At 40.6% G+C, this 11,030-nt stretch overlaps 1 protein-coding gene across 1 annotated transcript in view; it reads right to left on the reverse strand.

Annotated features, from left to right (window-relative positions):
- mkln1 (muskelin 1, intracellular mediator containing kelch motifs) overlaps positions 1–11,030 on the reverse strand; it is a gene marked incomplete in the record, with an annotated part of 120,689 nt that overhangs the window by 71,201 nt on the left and 38,458 nt on the right. The window contains 1 exon segment of the mRNA XM_037695953.1: positions 7,402–7,614. Within this exon segment, the coding sequence (XP_037551881.1) occupies positions 7,402–7,614 (213 nt within the window).

Consider the following 11,030-nt stretch of genomic DNA (forward strand, 5'->3'; position numbering starts at 1 on the left):
TCTGGTCCCTCGTGTCTTTTCTCTCTGGTCCCTCGTGTCTTTTCTCTGGTCCTCGTGTTTTCCTCGGGCCCTCCACCCTAGCAGTGCCACTCTCCACCCGCCCTAGTCCTTCGGGAGGGGTTTTTTTTGGGGACGCCTGGAGGCGTCCTTGGGGGGGTACTGTAAGGATGGTACTTTTCTGTGGCCCAGTTTGTGTCCGTTTCCCTCGTGCTCCCTCATTAGTTTCCATTGTTACCACCCGTGTCTCGTCCCAGCTGTCTGCAATTATGTCTCGTCTTGTCTATGCATATAAGCCGCCTGTTCGGTCTTGTTCTTCGTCAGGTCGTCTTTGTTGGGTCTCCTGAGTCTTTCCCTGAGTCTTCCTGGTTCCTCGAGTTCCCCGTGTCTCCCGTGTCTCCTGAGTTCCCCGTGCCTCCTTCCTATGTTCATGTAAGTTTTGCTGCCCCGTCAGCTTGTTTATTTTGTACTTTCATTTATCATTAAAATCCTATTTTTGTATTTCTGCCGAGTTGAGTCCCTGTTCTGCACTCTGGGTTCGCTCCTGACCACAAATCCTGACAAGTCCAAGTTCAAGTTTAAGTTCAAGTACAGCAAAGTTTGTCAGGACTGACAAAACTTTGTTAGTGTCTTTGTTGATTTAAAAAAGGACTTCAACACTACTGACCACACCATTCTCCTTGAAAAACTAAATAAATATGGCATTAGAGGATTAGCACTACAGTGCTACAGTGCTACAGACAGTTTGTAGAGGTAAGCGATGCAAGATCAGAATTTTGTGTTAATGGATGTGGAGTTCCTCAGGGCTCTGTGTTGAGACCAAAGTTGTTTATTTTGTATGTTAATGATCTGGTTGATGTGTCGGGGCTTTTGAAGTGCATTTTATTTGCAGATGATGCCACATATTTTTGTTCGGGTGAAGATATTGAATGGATGTTCGAGATGATACAGACAGAATTCATAAAAATACAAACCTGGTTCCAACTTGGTAAGTTATCATTAAATTTGGATAAAACAACATAATATTTAGTAATAGAAAGAAAATTATTGAAGTCCCACTTAAAATAGACAGTATTGAAATTCATAGAGTTAATGAGATAATATTGTTGGGTGAAGTTATCGATGAGAAGCTGACATGGAAATGTCATGTAAATTACTTAAGAATAAAAATAGCAAATTCAATTGAATTACTATATAAAGTAAAATAGTTTTTGAATGACAAAGCTTTGTATATATTGTATAAGGTAATGATTGTTCGGTATTTAATCTATTGTATTGAAGTTTGAGGAGAAGCATGCAAAACAATTGCTAATCCTATTTTTATTTTTACAAAAAGAGCTATAAGAATTATTAGTAGGAAGTGCTATGGCCACCCAACAAATATATCATTTCATCAGTTGAAACTGTTCCAGCTGTAGCTTTCACCAAGCAGCTAAGTATCCAGCAAAGAAACAGAGTAGCTGAAAATAGTTTGCAACACAAGGTAAGAAGTAACCGTCTGTCTATTAAACTCACAGAACGGGCAGGAAAGTGTCAAATAACCCTGAACTTCATGAGAGTTGTGTTGGTGCAGTGCTGCTTTAAATGTTTAGTTGTGAGGAGCAGCGGGGAGTCGGACTTTGTTTACAGTCAGTAAATTAACCGACTCAAACAGCGCATTTTTCTCCACCTTGTCCCTTTTAATTTAAAAATTATGCGCTGCTTTTTTATGTGGGTTTTTAGGTTAAAATCTTCATTATCTGTCGCTGTTTGTAATGTAAAAAAAAATAACGAACTCTTCCTGGTTAAAGTGCACGCATTCTCCGGTAAAAATATCCTTATTTTTATATTGTGACGTCCTGCTGGATACTGAAATCGAGAAAAAAGGGGAATAACCATCACTTTATTGTGTAAATAGTTACTGTCGACAGCAAGTCAAGCCAGTACAACAACAAACTCGTTAGTGAAAGCATTCTCCAGTAAAAAATATCCCATATTTTATATGAAAGACTGGTTACATATATATTATAATAATTGTTTTAGTTTTAGATGTAAGATATGATGTGTACAATTATGTTGTGTTAAATTTTAGGCTAAGAGTTGATTTTTCTCAGTTCATTTCTTCACACCAGGGGTGATTCTAGAAGCTCTTTTTAGGGGCCTTAGCCCCCCAGTGTTGACAATGGCTCTTGGCTTGAACACCACAGTGGGTATTGGCATCAGAATTATAGTTGGGGGGACATATTTGTAGGGACACATCAAGGTTTTTCTACAATCAACTTTATTTTTTTGATACTTTGAAAGTAAGACTGACTCTCATTCCCAAAGCTGGACAGTAAGGAACCATGTTACAAAAAAAAAAACAATGAATAACAAAAATCGGTTATTGTAATTAATTGCCCACCTGGTATGATTTCAGCAAAGCTAAAAGGCCCTTTGTATGAGAACCTTTCCATCTGACCTTTGAAATATAACATCTAAAGCGTATGCTTAGCTCTTCCTAAAGGGAGGATTCATCCTACAGTCTTAGTGTGAGAAAGACCCCATTGTTCTCAAGGACTCTTTTTGCCATCCCATGGTAGAAATCATTTCTGAGTTCTCCTTAACACAAGTGAATGTTCTGATGTAAAACAGGTATTCAGAGGTTTCAACTGTGTTTGCATATGTTCTAATGAAAGTGTTTATGGATGAATAAAAACTGATTAGAAGTTTTGATTATCCTGTTATATTGAGAATTTACCAAAGCAGAGTAAATTAGCCATTTATTTTTTTATTAAGATTATTAAAGTTCAAACAGTAACTTGAAACAAAGGTCCACCCTTTTGTTGTGATTGGCTCGACCATCAATATTGTAACGCCCTCAAAGTCAAAGAAATTTATTCTGACGTTTGGCTTAGAGCAGTCTGGAAGAAGCTTTGAAGAAGAAAGGTCAAACAATTGGAAACTTATGCCAGAAGATCCTCATCACCAGAAGGAGAAAACGCAGCCCTCCGGGAGCTCATCAACTGACCCCATCGGGAGCCTAACTGTCGACTCTATATTTCAGCTGATGTCCAGTGTTGAGGGAAATCCCACCTTTGACGCTTTAACTCATCTCAACAGAGTCCTGGTAACCCGTGGCGGTTGAATTACACTCTCCAATCGGTAGGAAAAGCTGCTCTTCTTTCTCTGCTGGTGTCTGATGCCCAAGATAAGAAGTTGTCCAGTCTAACAAAATTCATCATTACTAATTAGAATCAAGTTATCCTAAATTTACAAATCACATCTAGCCAAAACACTTCATTTAGCTAATTTTATAGATGATAATTTACTCTGCTTTTAAACCTCATAATTCACCATATTAAAGTTAGAAGATAATTATCTAACCTCATCTTGTGTTGTCAAATTAAAGCCATCATTCATTTCTTCAGCTGTACTCATGATTTGATTTTGACCACTTATATTCACCAAAATCGATAATAAACCTCACAAAATTGTACTTTGACTCAAAGCGTTTTTATTATATATGACATTTGAATTAAATACAAAAAGAACTCACTAAAAATTTAAAACTCGAGTCTGATTTAATAATTTCTTGCTTCAGAACCGGAAAGCAAGTGGTGCCCCTTCAGAATAAAATTATTAATAAAAATTCAACAATCTGAGGATCCTTTCCTCTACATATTGGTGCGAGGTCTGTGGGTCCTCCCCCACAACTTTTTGAATAAAGTATATACTAAAGTATTATAAAGTAGCTATTTCCTGCATTTTGGTGTATTTTAACAAGTTTTAAAACATCTGTTTCCCAGCATAAGTAAATCCTTGATTCAATAACTGTTTTAGAAAGCATGACACAAGAAGTAGCACTAAGCTTTTTGTTTGTCTTTAATTTAATTTAATTTTATTTTATTTTTCTACTCAACACAGGAAGCTGTTAGCTCTGGAAGCAAGCTGTTAAACAGCTTTGGACACAAAGACCCTTGTCACACACATCAAAAGAGCAGGTAAGATACATAAAATCTTGTAATCTCTGCCTGGTGAGGCCGCTAAAATTATTATTAAATATGATAAGTGAAATAAAGAAAACCTTGGATTCAGGAGGAGCAGTGCGGTTTTCGTCCTGGTCGTGGAACACTGGACCAGCTCAACACTCTCAGCAGGGTCCTGGAGGGCGTGTGGGAGTTTGCCCAACTGGTCTACATGTGCTTTGTGGACTTGGAGAAGGCATTCGACCGCGTCCCTCAGGGAACTCTGCGGGGGGTACTCTGGGAGTATGGGGTACCAGGCCCTTTGATACGGGCTGTTAGGTCCCTGTATGACCAGTGTCAGAGCCTGGTCCGCATTGCCGGCAGTAAGTCGGGCTTGTTCCCGGTGAGAGTTGGACTCGGCCAAGGTTGCCCTTTGTCACCGATTCTGTTCATAACTTTTATGGACAGAATTTATAGGCACAGCCAAGGTGTTGAGGGGATCCGTTTTGGTGGTCTTAGGATTGCGTCTCTGCTCTTTGCAGATGATGTGGTCCTATTGGCTTCATCAGATCGTGATCTACAGCTTTCGCTGGAGCAGTTCGCAGCAGAGTGCGACGCGGCCGGGATGAGGATCAGTTCGTCCAAATCCGAGGCCATGGTCTTGAGCCAGAAAAGGGTAGAGTGCCCTCTCCGGGTCAGGGAGGAGGTCCTGCCCCAAGTGGAGGAGTTCAAGTATCTTGGGGTCTTAGATAGGGTAGAAGCTTGGTCATCCGAGTGGGACTCAGCGAAGAGCCGCTGCTTCTCCACATCGAGAGGAGCCAGTTGAGGTGGATTGAACATCTGGTTAGGATGCCTCCTGGACGCCTCCCTGGTGAGGTGTTCCGGACACATCCCACCAGGAGGAGACCCAGAGGAAGACCCAGGACACGCTGGAAGGACTGTTTCTCGGATGACCTGTGTCTTTCTACCCAGTGAAGTTACCACTTGAGTTATGGCTAAATCCCCACTACAGCCTCTCCTCTAAGGGGTATCACAAACTCAATCTAGCACTTTAGTATTACCCAGAGTGACCTTAGGTTAGTTCTACTTAAGTCTGTGTTGAAGGTGACTCACCCAGATTTGTTAACGACCTTCATTTGCAAGTCACACCCTTATTTCCCCCCCATGACTTGCCCAACCTAGCAGCTGGGGTTGGATCGTCGCCTACGGGGAAACTTGCATTATGGCTGCCCACCTTCGGTTGTAGAATGGTTATTCTTACTGATCTGGTAATTTTTAGAATCTAGGAATAAGATTCTAGGATGTTGTTTATAGACAAAGCTAAGAAACCTTTAATAACCTCCCATTCTTGTTAGAATTGAACCAAGCTTCTCAAATCCATGAGCACAAAGTGATGAAATGATAGTCCAGAGTTTTACATTTTATGCTTTGCTTTAATTAATGATTTGCAAGGGAACAGCGTTATCAGCACAATCCAAAATGATTACGTATAATTATTCAGTAAAATCAGTAATAAGGAGTTCATACATGGCTTAAGGGAAAATCCTGCTGACCGATTTGATATCCCAAGGGTTGAAAGTCCACTAAAATAGTTATCTCCTAGCTCCGATGAGCCGAGTTGCATCTGGTGGGGATTGCTACGCATTTGGAGACCTAAAGCGTACTAAGACACCCAAAACCCCTAAGATTCTTCAATAAGCCAACAAGACTTAAAACTAAGCTGTTACAATCAATCTTAATAACACACAGTTTGTATGATGACTTTTCAAGAACGCCAGGACAGTACTCTCAATCGAATCTCTTCATTTAGTGATAAAATAATCGCTGTTATTTTGTATAAAATTTCTCTCAGAACAATATATTAGGGGTCGCTCACCATTTGTCTAAAGACCTCTTAGGGTAATGGTAAGTGAAGTTTCTCCTCTAGAGCCCTGGAGGAAATCACCCTCGGCCCCAAGAGCAGTCCTAATTCCGAAGTGTCTGGTCTGGCATCAGCCGAGGCTGAAGTAAAAAGAAGTATTCCTATCTTGACAAAAAGAAGTTCCTTTTTTGAGCTGTGCAAATCCCTCTCAGTGGCTCCTAGGGGCAAAATCAATATTGTCCTGTCACGTCAACTCCCCGGTTAATTTCGGCCACGCTATGTAGCCACGTTACGATTTATATAAACTGCCGACTGGCCGAAACCAGTTTTAACGAGTCCCAACGTATTAATTTTCAACACTGATGTCTGGCGTGACGACCTGTGATTGGTTCCTCTACTTAACCGATAAGCTTTCCTAGCATTCAGGACAGTGTTTGTTTCTTGGAACCAAAGGGGACATTCTGTTCTTTAAAACCATGTCCTTTTAAGGTGTGTTCATTCCCATCCTGTCTCTAAAACGTTCTTCATCAGATACATGAGTTACATTACACTTGAGTTTCATACAACACATTTTTCTTTTATAGTAATTATTAGTAACAATCCCACCTTTCCCAAATTACATGTTAATTACTCTTTTTCAGCACGTAAGTTTTAACATTTTTTTATTCACAAAAGAGTAGCGTTCACTATGAGGGTCTTAACATGGATCATAAGAGACCTCTTGTTCATACATTCGCTTTGTAAGACCTCACGCTGTCATGCTAAATATGCCTTGGGCTTGAGGCCGAGAGAGGCTAAGAAAGCCATTTGTTAATATCGCTGCGTGCAAGGCCTCGTGAAGTCATGCTCGTTTGTCATCCTCAGACTCACAGCGGGAAAACAGGATCACAAAATAAAGTTTTAATCTATCATAATTTCAACATACAGTTTATTCTAATAAAATATAGTTTTAATATATGGTATTGTCTCTTGTGGACAGAGGACGATTTCATTAATTGTGACTTTACTTGACACCCTAAACCCCAGCGAACTACAGAGAAAATTCAGGAAGAGACACAGAGGTGCAGAAGTCTGCATCATCCCTAACCTCAGTGAATCCAGTGACCTGCTGGTGGAATGTGAGGGACACTATGTCAGTGCTGTCAAACTGGCAACCAGGTATCTGTGTGTGCAACAAGCATCATCTACAGCCTCAGAGTGAACATGTTCTGCTGCTGAAGACACCATCAGCCAGGAGCGGGCTTGTTTGTGTCCAGAGAAAGCAGACATGTTGATGTTTCTGAAGAAAAACTGTTAAGTGAAAAGGTCCAAAGTGTGTAGCAGTGAGCATTAGACACTGACGTGTCACTTGTTGTTTGCAACTGTTCTTTTGATCTGAAAATTATTTGTTTATTTTTATGTAAGAAAACTGCTTGGAATAGAAATACCAAAGTTAAGAAATAAAACTCACAATTTGTACTGTAATGTGTAACAATTTTATTCTTGTTAGAATTAATAGTAATTACAAAATTGGTACCAAAAAAAGAACCATCCAGGAACCGACACCGAAGTGAAGGTACTGACACCGGTACTGATACCGATTTTTTTATTTTTAGAAAGGTACCCAGCCCTACCTACCTGATGGTCAAACACCAGCTTCGGCCCCCCATCAGCTGACGTGTCTTCGCTCAGAAGGGTCCAGGTGTTGGCGTCAATGTCATAACGGTAAAAGTCACTCTTCAAAGACTTGCTGTTCCTGACGCTGGAGTCCAGGTATCGGCCCAGAGTGTAGATCTGACGCCGCTGTGAGTCGATGCACATCTTGTGGCATGAACGAGCACTTGGACCATTCTGATCGGCAGAGAGTAGACAGATTAATGGAGTTACTTTACATGGGAATGGTTTGTTGATTGGCAGGATTTTATTGATAAATAAAATGTTTAAATAAAGAACCATAAAACAAGTTCTTATTTGTAAGAAACAACAAATTGTATTGAAATTAAAAATGATCTTTGAAATAGGATGAATTTTTTGAAATGCTATCTGGCCACACATAAGATCCTAAAATTAAAATAATAATAATAATAATAATAATAATAATAATAATAAAAAACTTTATTTCTATAGGACCTTCCAACAATGCCTTGCATTGACCAAGATGCTTTACAAGATGAAACAAATAAAAACAGGACACAATAAATCAGTGTAAATTAAAAACACAGCCAGAATAAAAGAAGGTAAAAGAGATTTAAAAAAAAAAGCTAAATACTAAAATACTAAAAGTTAAATATTAAAAGTCCTTTTAAATAAAGTTTGAATGCTCTAACTGAGGGAAGGAGGTTGTTCCCCAAAAGCTCTCAATACATGGCCCCGGTCATCCTCTCCTTAATACAGTGCAGTCGTCCTGTCCCATGTACAGAAAAACACCCCAAATCATGATGCTTCCACCCCCATGCTTCACAGTAGGGATGGTGTTTTTGGGATGGTACTAAGAATGTGCGATATGGCATAAAATTCATATCACAATATGTATTGTGAAGGGTGGCGATAACGATATATATCGCGATATGTTTTTGGTATAAAACTTGCTAAAAAAAGCACAGGGTGTCCTTTTGCCATTATATTTTGAATTAAGAAAATTCCACTACTAGGTCCAGAGTTTTTAAATAATAAACAAATCAAGTATTAGGCTTCTTTCTTGTAGTGCAAAAGATATCAAATGTAGTTTTAGCCATATGTTTTAAACAAAAGAAAATGTTAACTTTTAACAGTTTCCAGTCTTACTTAAGAAATGAACAGCAACAGAGCAGCAACTGAAAACACTTCACCCTCCAAACCTCTAGTGGGCGCCTCCTGCTGCTTTAATGGAGCTGACACAAAATGAGTCTGTGGCTTTGACCAGAGGGTCTCGCAGTAAAATCACACAACACAGCGTTCTGTTCACAGATCAGAGAGCAGGTTTCTCTAAAGATGACCAACGCTTACTTTAACTTTCGACAGGAAAAAAAAAACTTTTGACGGAACACATCGTTTTGCGCATGCGTCAGAATACAGCAACACACTGGCAAGCCGACTGTAGTTAGCTTGTAGCTTCGCTACTTAGCTCTCGAAGAAAAGACTAACGCCACTTGCGCACAGTTTTTAACTAAAAAAAAGTAATGATTAAATCTGACAGGGCTGTCTTTACACTTGAGCACCACTTACGCAGTTTTCAACAAAAAAAAGTAATGATTAAACTGACAACTCTGATTTTACATCAGACAGCGTTACTGCGGTTAGCTGGTAGAAGACAGATCTCTATCGTAGGCTAAATTTCTATCGTTTCTACTGTATACCGTTTATATCGCGCATTCCTAGATGGTACTCATCATTCTTCGTCCTCCAAACACGGCGAGTGGAATTAAGACCAAGAAGTTCTATTTTGGTCTCATCTGACCACATAACTTTCTCCCATGACTCCTCTGGATCATCCAAATGGTCATGGTCAAACTTAAGACGGGCCTGGACGTGTGCTGATTTAAGCAGGGGAACCTTCCGGCCCATGCATGATTTTAAACTATGACGTCTTAGTGTATTACCCACAGTAACCTTGGAAACAGTGGTGCCAGCTATCTTCAGGTCATTGACCAGCTCCTCCCGTGTAGTTCTGGGCTGATTCCTCACTTTTCTTAGGATCATTCGATACGCCACGAGGTGAGATCTTGCATGGAACTCCAGTCCGAGGGAGATTGACAGTCATGTTTAGCTTCTTCCATTTTCTAATAATTGCTCCAACAGTTGCTCTTTTTTCACCAAGCTGCTTGGCAATTGCCCCTTAGCCCTTTCCAGCCTTGTGGAGGTCTACAATTTTGTCTGGTGTTTTTGGACAGCTCTTTTTTTTTTTCTTCTTTCTGTCCTCCGGTGAAGCCAGACATGTCTCTCTGGATTGTCTACATATTTGTTTGGATGTGTCGAAGCTCGACAGCGCTCAGAATGAATTTGTGGAGCTGCAGCAGGGAGCTGGAGCAGCTGTTATCAGGACTGTGGACTCTCTAGCAGCACACATGAAAGGGAAATAATCTTGGAGAAGCTGTGAGATCGACTTTTAGTGTAAAGGATCAATTTGGCTGTTTTGGAGTTTCCATGAGAAGAATATATACCAGCAAGACTTTAAAAAGGCAGAAACAACAATTCACGAGTTCTGCCTGACCCAAACTGTGGCCTTGATGGCGGACTTATCTCAACTCCTCCTGGCATGTTTAGAAAATAACAAAGATGCTTAGTCTGTCTCCTCACCCCTCCCTTCCCCAAGGCTGTGGGCATGTGACAGAACCTCAACCGAGCTGGTGATAAACGACATCTCTTATCTGGACAATGGCTGGGGGGGGGGGGGGGGGTGCTCTGGACTATGCTACGACCTTCCCTTAAAAATTCAATGTCTTCACCGGCCTATATGTGCATGTATAACGACTATTTATGTTGCTTTGCTGTGATAGTTTTTTTTTTTTTAATGCCTCAAATCGTGCCGTCTAGGACACGGCGTGAGAGATCTTTTTCTAAACCGTCTCTCCTCATGTTTTCTTCCCTTTTCTCATCAAAGCAAAATATCATTCTGAATAAGAATAATGAAGGCCGTGCTTTTTATAGTTGCAGCTTCGTGCACTCCGCCCATCTTTCGGATGACTGTACGTACATGTTCTTGTATCTCGGTGCAATGATATAAAGTTTATTCTGATTCTGATTCTCTTTGGTCTTAGCCATGTTAGTAGTTGGAGTCTTACTGATTGTGTGGGGTGGACAGGTGTCTATGCAGCTAACGACCTCAAACAGGTGCTTCTAATTTAGAATAATAAGTGGACTGGATGTGGACTTTTTAGAGGCAGACTAAAGCCTGGTATCCACAGGTCTGGTTCTTGTTGTAGCCTGTTGTGTCCGGTTCTAGTGGGACCTCTATTTTTGTGTCTCCACTTTGCCTATAGTTCCCGTTTAGTGGGCGGATTGTTCACCTCTAGTGGGCGGATTATTAATATCAACGCACCTTACCAGCTGGTGGTGATAGTGCTACATTAAGCTCTTTTCTAAGCACCACTAACATGTATTAGAAGAAGAGCTGGAAAACAACACACAACCAAAATGGATGACCTCGATGAACTTGAAGCAGAACCAGCCGCACAGCCCGTCCTGGTCGCTGTCCCACAAGATGGAGAGCAGGGCCGAGGTGTTAGAGATGCTCTGATGGAGTACCTCATGAGCTGTAACTTATCCTAATTCCACCCCTTAATCTTTTT

The sequence above is a fragment of the Nematolebias whitei genome, chromosome 22 (assembly GCF_014905685.2).
Source record: "Nematolebias whitei isolate Nwh7 chromosome 22, NemWhi1, whole genome shotgun sequence".
Taxonomy (NCBI): domain Eukaryota; kingdom Metazoa; phylum Chordata; class Actinopteri; order Cyprinodontiformes; family Rivulidae; genus Nematolebias; species Nematolebias whitei.